We start from the raw sequence: 17361 nt of genomic DNA, 5'->3' as shown, positions 1-17361 counted from the left end.
GGTCCAATCGTCATCCTCATTCTCAGGTGTCTGATCTCCACCGATCAAATCAGCCTCACTACCTCCTGTTACCACCAGAGGGAGTCTGGAAGGAGAACTCACAACTGGTGAACCAGAGAATGAACTCACAACACCGCCCGCACAGCGAGCCCCAGTACAAACAATCGTGACCTCAGCGCCCCTCGAGCTTCTGACAGTGGATTACCTGACCATTGGTCCCGCATTCCAGGGGTATGAACACTGCCTCGTCATGGTAGACCATTTCACTAACTTCGCTGTGGTCATCCCAACTCGAGACCAGACTGCGGAGTCGGCCGCCTCCGCAATTTGTAGAAACTTTATACAAGTTTACGTCTGCCCTCAACGGATACATTCCGATCAAGGAGCATGTTTTTTGGGAAAAATAATGGCGGGACTACACCATCTCTATGGTATTGACAAATCCAGGACCACGCCATACCACCCGCAGGGAAACGGGGCCTGCGAGTGATTTAATCGGACTTTAATCCAAATGTTGCATACTCTGGAGAGTGACAAGAAGGCCCGTTGGCCCGAATATGTCCCTGAACTAGTATGGGTCTATTACAACCGAGTACATCGAGTTACCGGCTATACCCCTTATTCCCTGTTATTATGGGTCCGAAATCACCGGCACAGGCTGCAAACACTTCATCGAATCATACATACCAAACTTCAAGATTTAGAACACCCAGGAAAGAGTTCATCTCTGCCTCCCGACCTCCAAAGCGGAGACTGAGTACTCGTACTAGACCAACGTCCCCAAAACAAATTAGAGCCACGCTGGGAAGAGGGTCCCTATCGGGTCCTATGCCATATAAACCCTGAATGACCTGTGTACGAAATACAACTCGAGAAAGACTAAACGCTGCCTACCCGCGTAGTGCATCGGAATATGCTACGTCCCTGTATTTCCACCGACCCAAAACAACCTGAACCTGCTCCTCAGGTCTCTGAACCATTGCCCGTGTTCTGGGACCCGGACGACAAAAAAGACTTCCCCACAATAACCAGGGGCTCTCTACTCAATGATAAACCAACTGACACAATTAGCCTACCCGAACCAGCTAGCCCACCACAGACCACCACCCCAGAAGACTCCACCCTAGTCGAACTAAGACACTCCGAGCGGTCAACAGCCGGCAAATCCCCCAAACGATACGAACAGGACCAATTCATATGGCAACAAAAACTGACACCTCCGCAGATCAACTCAAGTCTCCTGAGGCCCTCACCCGAGGACTGGCGAGCTTACAGGATGGGGGAGTGTAGGGAGGAGGACCCCCGCAGAGTGTCCGGGCCGGAACCAAGGGGACCGCCATCTGAGTTCCTAAGGAAACAGTACCCGGGGAGCAGAGGAGGAGAGCGGACTGCTGAGAGTGACAGGACAGCAAGGGGAGGGGCGAGTATAAAAGGGACAGGGAGTGCGCAGGGGAGTCAGTTGTGATACGTCAGACACGGAGCAGGTGACGGAGGGGGCGTGAGAGCAGGAAGGACACTGACAGTTGAGAGAAGCGACCAGCAGCAGAGGGTAGTTACGCAGTGGCCCTCAGGAGAGAGGCGCCGAGCTTACCGACAGGGGACTGTCTCTTCACCCCAATCCTGGGTTACAGCCTGCCCCCGGTCATCCTCGGCCGTTACCACTGAGCTCAAGCCCTCCACGGCCTGTCTGCTCCCTCTCCCGGCTGCCATTACTCTTCAGCCCGCGGTTGCGGCCTGCCCGCTGCCACCCGCAGACGCTGCCGGTTCACGTCAGCCCATGGTTGCAGCCTGTCTATCACCGCTCACAGCCGCCTTCACCCCACTGCAGTTGGCAGTGGGGGCGTGTTCCTCATCAACAGAAACACTCTGCACACAGCCCCAGGCTGTGCACACGGCCAGTAAACCACCATTCTTGAGCACTGCGACACCACCCTGCTTGGGGACAGGTGTCCCATTGAACTCGCTAACAAGCGCAACCCCGCAGTTACAACAGGGGATTACTTCATCTCAGGACTCCATCAGGGCCTGTTGTGCCCCAACTCCTCCTGTATGTATTGTGCTATTGTTGTAGCGGATTTAATCATCCACTTTTCTGCTCATGAGCTTGCTGTTTAGTACAGGCTTTTTTTGCACTGTTGGTACTCCATGGTATTAATAATAATAATAATAATAATAAATTTTATTTTTATAGCGCCAACATATTCCGCAGCACTTTACATTTCAGAGGGGATTTGTACAGACAATAGACATTACAGCATAACAATAATCACATACAGTAGATTATAACAAATACCAAGAGGAAAGAGGGCCCTGATGTCCCTGATTTTTGTATTTTCAGTACCATTTCTTTTTTATTCATTTTTATAATAATTTTTTCAATAAAAATACTTTTATTAGTATCCCTTGAGTGTTGCCTTTTATAGGAGCTCACTTTTTGTGATTATTGTATTTTTAGGGGATATACACCATTATATTAGGGGTTTAAAAATACAAAGGACATTATATGTGATTAAATTCTTAATCTAATTTGTAGCCTAGTGCTGTCATGCATGTGTCATGCTGAAAAAGATCTTGAACCATGATCACGGTGCTTTGACTAATATAGATTTGCTCATCTCAACTGGTATACAATATACTGTGACTACAACATTATGAGAACAGAACATCAACTATTATACCAGCTACATTGCATACATATTATACAAGATAATCCATAACTAGCATACTATACTGTATACTATGAGTACAGAACATCAGATAATATACCAGTCACATATTATCCTGTGTACACATCTGATGTCTGAGCACATAGTATACATAGTGTTAACGATAAGTCAAGACTGGTATATGATATACTATAACTTCACAACATCACATATACCAGTCACATATTATCCTGTACATACATTTGATATATGTGTGCAAATAGTATACAGAATATTATATATTGTAACTTGTGTGTGATATACTATGACTACAGAACATCAGAAATTATACCAGTCGCATTTTATCCCCGTGCCGCGTCAGGCGTAACTGTACGCCAACATTGGCTCACCGCTGAAGCCCACATCTTTCCCAGGTAATGTCAGCTGTTTTACTGGACTTCTACACTTTAGTGCTGTGTGCGTGCTCATTCTTAATATCGCTGGACTGCCTCATTAAATGCAGTGTGCTTAGGCTAGTTTCACACTAGCGTTTATTCCACGCAGCGCACGGCGCTGCTAAGCCCCGCCCCCTGCCGGCTCTCTGCCCGCCCCATCCGGTCATCGCCACCTACTATCGCACATAGACGCTTGCGATCTGCGCACCCTATCTTTAGCATAGGGTGCGCAGCTCGTGCGCTGGCCGTGCGCTAGTAGGATTTTGGCGTGCACTGCGCACTTTTGAAGGTGCGCCCGTGTGCGCCGAACGCAGCATGTTGCATTTCGGTGCGCTCGGCACACCTTCAAAAATGCGCAGCGCACGCCAAAATCCTACTAGCACACGGCCAGCGCACGAGCTGTGCACCCTATGCTAAAGATAGGGTGCGCAGATCGCAAGCGTCCATTTGCGATAGTAGGCGGCGATGACCGGATGGGGAGGGCAGGGAGCCGGCAGGGGGCGGGGCTTAGCGGCGCCGTGCACTGCATGGAATATACGCTAGTGTGAAACTAGCCTTACTCACATACTTTCTGCTGAACTCCTACATTTAGTGCCTTGCACACACCTGTGTTATATTACTGTTGGACTGGTTATATTAGCGGTTGCGCCCCACTCTTCAGTTACTCTGGACATTTCTATATTGAGCTGTGTTTTCATTACAATTGCAGGAAGTGCTCTGTTAGTTTTTCTTTACTTGCATCATTCCATATTGTGCTGTGTTTTCGTTACAATTGCAGTAAGTGCCCTGTTAGTTTTATTACACTTGTTAAATATAATTATTTGCATCAACTTTGGTCTCAGTGTCACATTATCCAACACAATCAAATTCAGTAGTATCCATATAATTATTACAGGAAGTATTCATCAGCCTGCACCTGCGCTCTAAATAAATAAATCTTAAAAAAATGGCGTGGGTTCCCTGTATTGTTGATAACCAGCCAGGCAAAACTGACAGCTAGGGGCTGCAACCCTCAGCTCTCAGCTTCAGCAAGGCTGGTTATCAAGAATAGAGTGGTACCCACTCCAATTTTTTTCAATTATTTAAATAAATAATTTGAAAAACGGTGTTGGGTCCCCCCATTTTTGACAATCAGCCAAGCTAAAGAAGACAGCTGCAGGCTGGTATTCTCAGGCTGGTAAAGGCCATGTACATTGGCCACTCCAGCCTAAAAATAGTAGGTCACAGCCGCCCAGAAACGGCACAACTAAATGTGCCAATTCAGGCGCTTTGCCTGGCTCTTCCCACTTTCCCTGTAGAGGTGGGAAGTGGGGTTCATATTTGTGGGGTTAATGTCACCTCTGTATTGTCCGATGATTTCAAGCCCATGGCTTAGTAATGGAGTGGTGTCTATAAGACACCTATCCATTACTAGTCCTGTGATTGTATTGTAAATAAACACACAGCCAGTATAAAGTCTTTTATTTGAAATAAAACAAAACACACTTATAATTTTTACTTAAAAATAACAAAACATAGTTATACTCACCTAACGCCTAATTCCATTGAATCACTCGTCTCCTGTAATAAAGCAAAAGTAAAAAATAAAATATCCCTCACCTATTTGTCGTTCTGTCCCACACCATAATCCATGTCTAGGGATAAATAGTTTTCATCCTAGACGGTGTCAAGATTCGACCGTCTAGGCTGAGAACCACTGATAAATGAGCTGCTGCGAGTGCAGCATCAGTGACTAGCAATGAGATTACCGCTGGTCACTGAGACTGCAATCCCAGCTGGACAAATAAACTACAGTGACCTCAGTGAGATCTCTGCTAGCACAGTGAGAAAGTCTCTTGGTTCAGAGCTGAGTTCAGAGAAATGTGCCTAAACCACATTTAGATTCCACATATTTGTGCCTCACAAAAACATGTTCCTCATCATAGAGAGACAGACTGTTAGTGCTTGGGGGAGGGCCTCTGGACAGGTCTCTTCTTGGTTTCTCTGGTCTAGAGCACCATGATAAGACTCTGCCTAAAATTTCACCCCAGAGAATGGCATATCATTAACTGAAAACTTCTAACACTGATTACACAAGAACCACGAGATGGATTTCTTCATCCCAGGTATCATTTTAAACAGTTTAATAACGCCGACCTGACAATGCCTGTACCAAAATGCTGTTGACAGGTTTGCTTTAAGTGGTGAAAAAAAATTTGGAAATTAGTAAAAACAAAATGTTTATTTGTATCATGTAAGTCCGCAAGGACAGGGTCCTCTCCCCTCTGTACCAGTCTGTCATTGTAAATTTGTTTACTGTAAACGATATCTATATCTTTGTATGTAACCCCTTCTCATGTACAGCACCATGGAATTAATGGTGCTATATATATATATAAATAAATAATAGTAATAATATTTGTATGGCCATTTTCTGAGACCAGTAACATTTTGAAATTTTGGGATATGGCGCTTGGTGAGGCTTATTCCTTGCACCCTGAGCTGATGTTTTTACTGATACCATTGTGGAATAGATATGACGTTTTGATCCCCTGTTATTGCATTTTATTTGCAAACCAGAGAAGAGTATAGATGCCTAAAATATAACTTTTAATGTTACTAAGTTAAAAATCTTCTAGTCTCTCATTACCATCTAAATATTAGCGGGTGTATATCCAATACATAATATCTATTAAATATGTGCCATTATTTTTTGTTGCCACAGGACGATATATATATACTGACAATTTCATCTCTATTGGGGGAAACGTGTCGGGATGTGTATTCTGATGAGGCATTGATGATATGAATCATATGAAATTGGTCATAAGCTAAGTATTATTGTACAATTGTGCTCAAAAGTTGACATACCCCGGCAGAATTTATGCTTTCTTGGCCTTTTTTCAGAGAATATTAATAACACCAAAACTTTTTATCCACTTATGGTTAGTGGTTGTGTGAAGTCAATTATTGTTTTATGGAATAACGTGCCCCCCAACCGCGCGTGTCTGAAGCTGATCTCTGATTAACAGTCACATGTTAACAGCTCCGCTCCACCCGCAGCTGTTAGAGGCAGATAATGGCTGAGTAAGGGTATGTGCATACGTTGCGGATTTGCTGCGGATCCGCAGCAGTTATGCCGCTGTGGAATCGCTGCAGATCTGCAAGTGATTTACAGTATAATGTTATTCAATGGGAAATAAAATTTGCTGTGCACATGCTGCGGAAAACTCCACGCGGAAACGCAGCGGTTTTTTTCCTGCAGCATGTCAATTCTTTGTGCGGATTCCGCAGCGTTTTTACACCCATTCCATTATAGGAATCTGCAGGTGTAAAAACGCAGGCCAAATCCGCACAAAATACGCAGGAAATCCGCAGGAAATCCGCATAAAAAAACGCATGGATTTGGACCTGCGGATTCTGCCAAGAGATGCAGATTCCTCGCAGAAAGTTGCGCACAGCAATCCGCAACATGTGCACATACCCTAATTCAGCTATCATCTGCTGGGAGAGATGCAGGCTCGGTTTATGAGCTCACATCAAAGTCAGGGACACGACAGATGATGTAACTGTACGTCATATGTCGTGAAGAGGTTAAACCATACTAAGCTCTTGAGGCTGCAGGTAAAAGCCACAGAAAAAAAAAAAAAATAACTGTACATCAGCATCATATGAACACAGTCTAAGCCGTAAACAGTCTATGACTGATTAAAACATATAGTCTCCGATTCATCAAAGTGATTACACCAGAATTCTGTCAGGAATTCCTTTGAAAAGTCATAACATTTTTGTTTCACTTGGAGTTGTGAAAAGATTTTTTTTTAGTTTCACCCAGCTCTGCCAAAATAACTGGATCTGACTGGAGTAAGATTTGTGGACAGGTGCACACAGTGACATACGCTACTTGTCCTTTTCTCCTGATTAGTGTTGAGCGATACCGTCCGATACTTAAAAGTATCGGATCGGAATGGATCGGCCGATCTAAAAAAAATATCGGGTATCGCCGATTCCGATACCGGAAGTCCCATTCAAGTCTATGGGACTTCCGGTATCGGAATAAGAAAAACCCTATTTTTGCCTTCTACAGCCTCTCTGGGGTCTGTACGGGCCTTTCGGGGGGGCTGTGCCGGCCTGCCGGGGGGTCTGTGCAGGCTCCGATGGTCTGTGCCGGCCTGCCGGGGGGCTGTGCCGGCCTGCCGGTGGTCTGTGCAGGCTCCGGGGGTCTGTGCTGGCCTGCCGGGGAGCTGTGCCGGCCTGCCGGGGAGCTGTGCCGGCCTGCCGGTGGTCTGTGCAGGCTCCGGTGGTCTGTGCCGGCCTGCCGGGGAGCTGTGCCGGCCTGCCGGTGATCTGTGCAGGCTCCGGGGGTCTGTGCCGGCCTGCCGGGGGGCTGTACCGGCCTGCCGGGGGGCTGTGCCGGCCTGCCGGTGGTCTGTGCAGGCTCCGGAGGTCTGTGCCGGCCTGCCGGGGGGCTGTGCCGGCCTGCCGGTGGTCTGTGCAGGCTCCGGTGGTCTGTGCCGACCTGCCGGGGGGCTGTGCCGGTCTGCCGGTGGTCTGTGCAGGCTCCGGGGGTCTGTGCAGGCATCGTCCGATGGGACTACAAGTCCCATCGGGCGATGCCTGCTACCATGACAGTGATTGACACATTAGCCAATGATGGGACAGTAGTAGTCCCATCATCCGGCTAATGTGTTGAATGTAAAAAAAAAAAAATAAAATACATGCTACATACATACAACATGCATACTACATATATGCTACATGTAACATACATACTACATATATACTACATGCAACATACATGCAACATACATACATAATACATATATACTACATGCATGCAACATACATACAACATATATACTACATGCATGCAACATGCATACTACATATATACTATATATACTACATGTAACATACATACTACATATATACTACATGCTACATACATGCAACATACATACATAATACATATATACTACATGCATGCAACATACATACAACATATATACTACATGCATGAAACATGCATACTACATATGTACTATATATACTACATGTAACATACATACTACATATATACTACATGCTACATACATGCAACATACTACATACATGCTACATACTACATACATGCTACATACATACTACATACATAATACATATATACTACATGCATGCAACATACATGCAACATATATACTACATGCATGCAACATGCATACTACATATATACTATATATACTACATGTAACATACATACTACATATATACTACATGCTACATACATGCAACATACTACATACATGCTACATACTACATACATACAACATATATACTACATGCATGCAACATACATACAACATATATACTACATGCATGCAACATGCATACTATATATACTACATGTAACATACATACTACATATATACTACATGCTACATACATGCAACATACACACTACATGCTACATACATGCAACATACATACTACATACATGCTACATACATGCTACATACATACTACATACATACACTACATGCATGCAACATACATACTACATATATACCACATGCATGCAACATGCATACTACATATATACTGCATATATACTACATGCATACTACATATATACCACATACATGCTACATACATACTACATATATACTACATACTACATGCATACTACATACATGCTACATACTACATACATGCTACATATATACTACATACATAATACATATATACTACATGCATGCAACATACATACAACATATATACTACATGCATGCAACATGCATACTACATATATACTATATATACTACATGTAACATACATACTACATATATACTACATGCTACATACATGTAACATACATACATAATACATATATACTACATGCATGCAACATACAACATATATACTACATGCATGCAACATGCATACTACATATATACTATATATACTACATGTAACATACATACTACATATATACTACATGCTACATACATGCAACATACACACTACATGCTACATACATGCAACATACATACTACATACATGCTACATACTACATGCATACTACATACATACTACATACATACACTACATGCATGCAACATACATACTACATACAATACATACATATAGACATACAGTACATATAACATAGAGTACATACTCACCGTCACTTGTCACTTTGATCCCCGAAGCCATTGTTGCCTGAGGAATAAATATCAAAATAAAAAAACACCAATATACTTACCCCGATCCGCAGAAGTCCACGAGGGTCCCACGTCCATCTTGCGTGGAGAACAGCAGCATCAGCTGATGCTACCGTTCTCTACCAGCTCCAGGAATACAATGACGGAAGGTAGGTATCCTTCCGCACTGTATTCCTCCACCACTTTAAAAAAAAAAAAAAAAGTCCCTAGTCTCACTTTATGCCATTGCTGCGTGGGAAATTCCCACGCAGCAATGGCATAAAGTGAGACTAGGGACTTTTTTTTACAGTGGTGGAGGAATACAGTGCGGAAGGATACCTACCTTCCGTCATTGTATTCCTGGAGCTGGTAGAGAACGGTAGCATCAGCTGATGCTGCTGTTCTCCACGCAAGATGGACGTGGGACCCTCGTGGACTTCTGCGGATCGGGGTAAGTATATTGGTGTTTTTTTATTTTGATATTTATTCCTCAGGCGACAATGGCTTCGGGGATCAAAGTGACAAGTGACGGTGAGTATGTACTCTATGTTATATGTACTGTATGTCTATATGTATGTATTGTATGTAGTATATATGTATGTTGCATGCATGTAGTATATATGCAGTATATATGTAGTATGCATGTTGCATGCATGTGGTATATATGTAGTATATATGCAGTATATATGTAGTATGCATGTTATGTTACATGCATGTGGTATATATGTAGTATGTATGTTGCATGCATGTAGTGTATGTATGTAGTATGTATGTAGCATGTATGTAGTATGTATGTTGCATGTATGTAGCATGTAGTGTGTATGTTGCATGTATGTAGCATGTAGTATATATGTAGTATGTATGTTACATGTAGTATATAGTATATATGTAGTATGCATGTTGCATGCATGTAGTATATATGTTGTATGTATGTTGCATGCATGTAGTATATATGTATTATGTATGTATGTTGCATGTATGTAGCATGTAGTATATATGTAGTATGTATGTTACATGTAGTATATATAGTATATATGTAGTATGCATGTTGCATGCATGTAGTATATATGTTGTATGTATGTTGCATGCATGTAGTATATATGTATTATGTATGTAGTATATATGTAGCATGTATGTAGTATGTATGTAGCATGTAGCATGTATGTAGTATGCATGTAGTATATATGTAGTATGTATGTTACATGTAGTATATATGTAGTATGCATGTTGTATGTATGTAGCATGTATGTAGCATGTAAAATTTTTTTTTTACATTCAACACATTAGCCGGATGATGGGACTACTACTGTCCCATCATTGGCTAATGTGTCAATCACTGTCATGGTAGCAGGCATCGCCCGATGGGACTTGTAGTCCCATCGGACGATGCCTGCACAGACCCCCGGAGCCTGCACAGACCACCGGCAGGCCGGCACAGCCCCCCGGCAGGCCGGCACAGACCACCGGAGCCTGCACAGACCACCGGCAGGCCGGTACAGACCCCCGGACAGTCGGCACAGCCCCCCCGAAGGCCCGAACTGACGGCGCATCATGATGCGCACAGACAGCGCATCATGATGACGTCATTTCGGCAGCCAATCAGAGCCACAAAAGTGGCTCATTGCCTTTTGGACTTCCGATTCCGGTATCCGATACGAAAAAAGTATCGGTACTCGGTATCGGAATTCCGGTACGGCAAATATCGGCCGATACCCGATACTTGCGGTATCGGAAAGCTCAACACTACTCCTGATTCATTAAGAGGAGCTTGTGACTCAAACACGCTCCCTCATCAAGAATGGTGTGAACATCACTGGTCTTGATAAATCGGGGCCATAATTTGAAAATTAAGGCAAAGCTTCTATTACTTACTTGGATATTGGAGGGAATTTGCTCAGTGCTTTTGGTACACTGCTCCCGAAAGCAGTCGCTAAAAGGAAGAAGCAGGCTCATAGATACAATTTCAGAGCAGAGTTTTTCGGCATCCTCAGCAGCATTCCTTTGCTGACTAAACAGTTTTTCCAGCAAGGTTTGTCCTGCATTAAATATATAAACATTAATATAAATTAGTATATGAACTGAAAACCGCTATACACATTCTGAAATCATATCTCCCCACACTGCTCCATAACGCCGGAGTAGGTGAAGGGGCTGGAGAGCTCAGAGAGGCCTGCAGTTGAAGAATCCTCCACAGACCTTTCTCAAAGGTGCGCACTGGAGGGGGATCCCAAGTCCAGAATGGAGACTCGAGTCATTTGACTTTTTGAATGTAAAATTTCCTGGAATCATTTGCAGACGTCATGTCCTAATTGGAGAGTCCCTGATATGTCTAAACAATGGAAACCCCCCACAAGTGACTCCATTTTAGAAACTAGACCCCTCAAAGAATGTATATAGATGTATGATGAGCACCTTCAACCTCAAGGTGCTTCACAGAAGTTAAGAACGTTGAGCCGTGAAAATAATTTAAAAAAAAAATCACATTTTCCCCACAAAAATGTTATATTTTGGCACCAAATTTTGCATTTTCATAAGAGTAACAGGAGAAATTGCACCCCCTGCGATTTTGTTAACTTCATGGTGGAGCAAACTAATTTGTACACTCGTCAATTTTTTCAACAAAACCCGCGTTCATCACTTTCTAACTGGTCTCCTGTAGAAGCAGTTGAAATTACGCAGTTTTGGGGTCTGGTCCTTCATATTGGGGATCCTGAAGAAGCCAGAACTTCGGCAAAATTAGAGTGTTGATATTTTATATAAGACTCCAGTGCTCCAAATGGTCAAGGCCCGGACACGTTTTGAGGCCATCCACAAATTCCTGCATTATCCTGATAATAGACAGTTTTCTGCACAAGACGACCCCCAACGTTGACCGTCTGTTCAAAGTTCGGCTGGTTATCGAACACTTCAACAAAAAGTTTGTTGAAGTGTACATGCCCCAAAGGGACATCTGCGTGGATGAGTCCTTAGTTCATTTTAAAGAGAACTTGGCACTCAACTTCTAGAATATTTTTTGGGATTTTTTAATGCAGCCTCACTGGCCTTCATCAGTAACAGACTGCAGTATAGTAGTTAATCGCATTCAGTGCGATAATAGAAGGGACACCATAGTCAGCTGTCCAACAGTGGATTCTGGGTCGCTGATGTCTGCATGGCACCCCCACCCACCCAGGTACTATTTGATTCAGGCTCCATGCCCAGCGCCTAGTGCATGACTAGGCATATTTAAAGTGACTATGGTGTCACTTCTTTTATCACACTGAATGCGATTAACTACTATACTGCAGTCTGTTAGTGATGAAGGCCAGTGAGGCCGAAACGTCTATTATTTTCTGGCTGCATTAAAAAATCCAAAAAAATATTGTAGAAGTTGAGTGCCAAGTTTTCTTTATTATTCATGTATGGTGTGGGGCCCTACTTGAGCACCTTCTGAAGTTGTGCATACACTGTTTTTCCTTAGTTCATTTTAAGGGAAGGCTCAGATTCCGTCAGTACCTGCCCAGCAAGAGGGCCAGGTACGGAATCAAACTCTACAAACTGTGTGAGAGTACCTCAGGGCACACCCACAGGTTTAGAGTTTACGAAGGGAAGGACACCAGGATTGAACCCCCTGAGTGTCCCCATGTCCTTGGAGTGAGTGGGAAAATTGTGTGGGATTTGGTGCACCCACTGCTGGATAAAGGTTATCACCTCTACACCAATAACTTTTATACCAGCATCCCACTCAGCCTGTGGTACTGTCCGCAAAAATCAGAGAGGCCTCCCAAAAACGCTACTGGGCAGATACTCAGAAGGGGTGACAGCAGAGCCCAATGTAACGACCACCTGCTGGTGTTCAAGTACAAGGACAAGAGGCATGTCCTTCTCTTGACCACCATACTTGGTGATGGCATTGCCCTCAGCATTGTACGGGGTGCCTCTACACAGGTCTGCAAACTGGACTGTGTACTGGGGTACAACAAAAACATGGTGGCGCTGATCTCTCCGATCAACTCCTCCAACCGTACAATGCTTTGAGAAAGGCCAAGGAGTGGTATCAAAAGCTGTCCGTGCACACTGTACAAATGGCAATGCTCAGGATTTTATATTTTCACACCAGGGCATTATAATCTTTAGTGAAACACTTAGGGGTTCAAAGTTCTCACCACACATCCAGATAAGTTACTTAGGGTGTTTAGTTTCCAAAATGGGGTCTCTTGTGCGGGGTTTCTACTGTTTAGGCACATCAGGAGCTCTGCAAATGGAACATGACACCCGCAGTCCATTCCATCAAAGTCTGCATTCCAAAACGGCACTACTTCCCTTTCGAGCCCCGACGTGTGCACAAACGGTAGTTTTCTCCCACATGTGGGGGGCCAGTGTACTCAGGACAAATTGGACAACAACTTTTAGGGTCCAATTTTTCCTGTTACACTTGGGAAAATTAAAAATTGGGGATAAAAGCTCATTTTTGTGAAAAAAATAGGATTTTGTAATTTCACGCCCAGGCCTTATAAACTTTAGTGAAACACTTGGGGGTTCAAAGCTCTCACTACACATCTTTAGATAAGTTATTTAGGCGGTCTAGTTTCCAAAATGGGGTCACTTGTGGGGGGTTTCCACTGTTTAGGCAAATCTTGGGCTCGCCAAATGCGACATGGTGTCCAATCTCAATTCTAGCCACTTTTAGTTTGAAAAAGTCAAACAACGCTCCTTCCCTTCCGATCCCTACCGTGTGTCCAAAAAGTGGTCCCTCCCCCCACATATGGTATGGGGACATATTGGAGAACAACTTTTGAGATTCAATTTCTCCTGTTACCCTTGGGAAAATAAAAATTGGGGACTAAAAAATCATTTTTTGTTAATTTTTTTTTTTCACACCTGGGCATTATAAACTTTAGCGAAACACTTGGGGGTTCAAAGTGCTCACTACACATCTAGATAAGTTCTAGGGGGTCTAATTTCGAAAATGGGGTCACTTGTGGGGGATTTTACATCAGGGGCTCGCCAAACGCGACATGGCATCCGATCTCAATTCCAGCCAATTTTAGTTTGAAAAAGTCACACGGCGCTCCTTTCCTTCTGAGCCCTATTGTGTACCAAAACAGTGGTCCCTCCCCCACCTATGGGGTATCAGTGTACTCAGGACAAATTGTCCAATAACTTTTGAGGTCAATTTTCTCCTTTTACCCCTAGGAAAATAAAAAAATTGTTGCTAAAAGATCATTTTTGTGATTAAAAGTTAAATGTTCATTTTTTTTCCTTCCACGTTGCTTCTGCTACTGTGAAACACCTGAAGGGTTAATAAACTTCTTGAATGTGGTTTTGATCAGCTTGAGAGGTGCAGTTTTTAGAATGGTGTCACTTTTGGGTATTTTCTGCCATATAGACCCCTCAAAGTGACTTCAAATGTGGGATGGTCCCTAAAAAAAATGGTTTTGTAAACTTTGTTGTAAAAATGAGAAATTGCTGGTCAATTTTTAACCCTTATAACTTCCTAACAAGAAAAAAAATTTTTCCAAAATTGTGCAGATGTAAAGTAGACATGTGGGAAATGTTATTTACTAACAATTTTGTGTGACATATTTCTCTGTTTTAAGGGCATAAATTTCAAAGTTTGAAAGTTGCAACATTTTCCAAATTTTCGCCAAATTTCAGTTTTTTTTTACACAAATAAACGGAAGTTATGTCGAAGAAATTTTACCACTAACGTGAAGTACAATATGTCACAAAAAATTTTTTTCAGAATCACCAAGATCCATTGAAGCATTCCAGAGTTATTACCTCATAAAGGGACAGTAGTCAGAATTGTAAAAATTGGCCCGGTCATTATCGTGCAAACCACCCTTGGGGGTAAAGGGGTTAATGTGTTTCTGGGTGCTATTCTGGAACGAAGTGTGGCTGGTGTTGTTAATGTGTAAACCACTACCCATCGATCTTCCTATCCTGATAGTATCAGTTTGCTGCTGTCATTGTTATTGTAATTGGTTATTTGGAATTAGAGGAATCCATGGTATTCTTGCTTTTTTAAATATTGATCTAAACCCTTGCTGACAGCCAATTTTGGCCTTAATTACGAGGCAGAATTTTTAAAATCTGACCACTTCATGTGGCAATAACTATGGAATGCTTCAACGTATCCCAGCGATTCTGAGAATGTTTTTTTCATGACATATTGTTCTTTATGTTTGTGTAAATTTAGGTTGTTTTTTTAGTTTATTTGTGAAAATATCAGCATTTTGAAAAATTCACAATTTATAATCTTTAAATTTTTATCCTCTTAAAACAGTTAGTCATGCTGTACAAAATAATTAATAAACATTTCCTATATGTCTACTATACAGCAACATCATTTTTCAAACTTCATTTTATTTTATTAAAATGTTAGAAGGATTAAAACTTGAGCAGCAATTTCTCATTTTTTTCAAGACATTTACAAAACATGTTTCTTTAGGGACCCATTCAGATTTAAATGGACTTTGAGGGGCCTATATATTTAAATGTGATACCATCTTAAAAACCACACCACTCAAATACTTCATAACTGTTGACAGGAAATTTTTTAACCCATCACTTACTACACAGGAATTAATGCAAAGTGGAATGAAAATAAAATATTGCAATTTTTCCCCTAGAATGCTGCTTTAGCCCCAAGAGAAAGTGGACCACATAATTTGTTACCAATTTCTTCTAAGCACACTGATATGCCACATGTAGTCAGAAACCTCGTTTGGACAAACAAAAGGGAAAGAGCACCATTTGGGTTTAGGAATACAAATTTGGCGGAAATAGATTGTGGGCACCATGTCTTGTTTGCAAGGCCAAAAACCCCACAAACGTTACCCCATTTTGTGAACAAACCGTTTTAACCCACAGGTGATTCACAAAACTTTATAACATTTAGATATGAAAACAAAAAAATAAATTTTTTCCACAAAAATAAAATATTATTTTATCACCAAATTTATAATTTACACAAGTAGTAATAGGAGAAAGTAGATCCCATAATTTGTTTTGCAATTTTTGCCAAACATGTCAGTACCCAATATGTGATTGTACACTGTTTGAGCACACGCTGGGATCGGATGAGAAGGAGCGCTACTTGGCTTTTAGAATGCAGATTCCATTTGAACAGTGTGACGCTGACTCAGTTCTCATGGACAAGCCATGAGTCGAGATAGTCATGGAGTCCAATGCCAATACCCAGGAGGAGACTTCATAAGCAAAGGGAAGAGACAAAGTTGTAGTCAGGTAACGTTCCGAGGACATAATACCAGGAGGATAGCGGATCAGAGCAAAATGGTTAAACAGATGGATGGTCAGAACAAGGTCCAATGTCAGACAGTGCTACATCAACCAACAAAATACAAGGCACTGAGTAAACCAACCACACTTTAGCTGCAACTATGGCTGACAGCACTGCCAGTTAAATAGTTGAACAATCAAGGGGATGAGAGCTCAGCACCTCCCAGTCTCAAATTGGATGGCCGAGCTATCAATAAAAGCACAGACAACTCAGCATGTCCCTGCACCAGTTTTCTCCAGTCAGACCCTGGCTGATATTATTGACAGTACCGATCCTTTTTTACAATGGCGTGATCTTTGAAGATAGATAATAAAACCTTAAATCGCATTTTAATTTACAATAGCCAAAAATGTTCTGCATATCACCATCTAATCCACTTAATATGTGATGTTGACGCTACCTGAGAGAGAGTATTTGACTGTGCCTGATGTCTGATAACCCATCAGAACCCATCAGTACCCCAATAAACCAAACATTTTTTCAAATCTGACATCAGTCACTTTATGTGGTAATAACTCTAGAGCACTTCAACATATCCCACTGATTCTTAGATTGCTTTATTCCTAGCACATTGCACTTTATTTTAGTGGTAAATTTAGCTTGATATGCTTTTCGTTGTTTTTTTTTTTTAAATATCTGAAATTTCATGACAGTGTAGAAAAAATTTGAAATTCTCAGATTTTCATACCGCACAAATTAGTTAATAATCAACATTTCCCATATACCGTATCTACTTTATATCAGCACCATTTTCAAACATCCCGTTTATTTGATTGGATGTTAGAATGGCTCAAAT

General features: G+C 42.2%; 1 protein-coding gene across 3 annotated transcripts in view; it reads right to left on the bottom strand.

Annotated features, from left to right (window-relative positions):
- The window catches only part of FMN2 (formin 2), a 631532-nt gene that overhangs the window by 552488 nt on the left and 61683 nt on the right, over nt 1-17361 (bottom strand). For all 3 annotated transcript variants that reach the window (XR_012226894.1, XM_073560097.1, XM_073560098.1), the window contains exon 2: nt 11153-11316. Coding sequence is in view for 2 of the 3 variants with exons in the window: in XM_073560097.1 (XP_073416198.1) it covers nt 11153-11316 (164 nt within the window). In the remaining variant the exon portion in view is untranslated. The remainder of the gene's footprint in view (nt 1-11152; nt 11317-17361) is intronic.

This window comes from Dendrobates tinctorius, unplaced genomic scaffold (genome assembly GCF_039654945.1).
Source record: "Dendrobates tinctorius isolate UK_male_01 unplaced genomic scaffold, ASM3965494v1 ptg000293l, whole genome shotgun sequence".
Taxonomy (NCBI): Eukaryota; Metazoa; Chordata; class Amphibia; order Anura; family Dendrobatidae; genus Dendrobates; species Dendrobates tinctorius.
The sequence above is the reverse complement of the archived record's forward strand: the minus strand, read 5'-3'. Positions and strand labels throughout refer to the sequence as shown.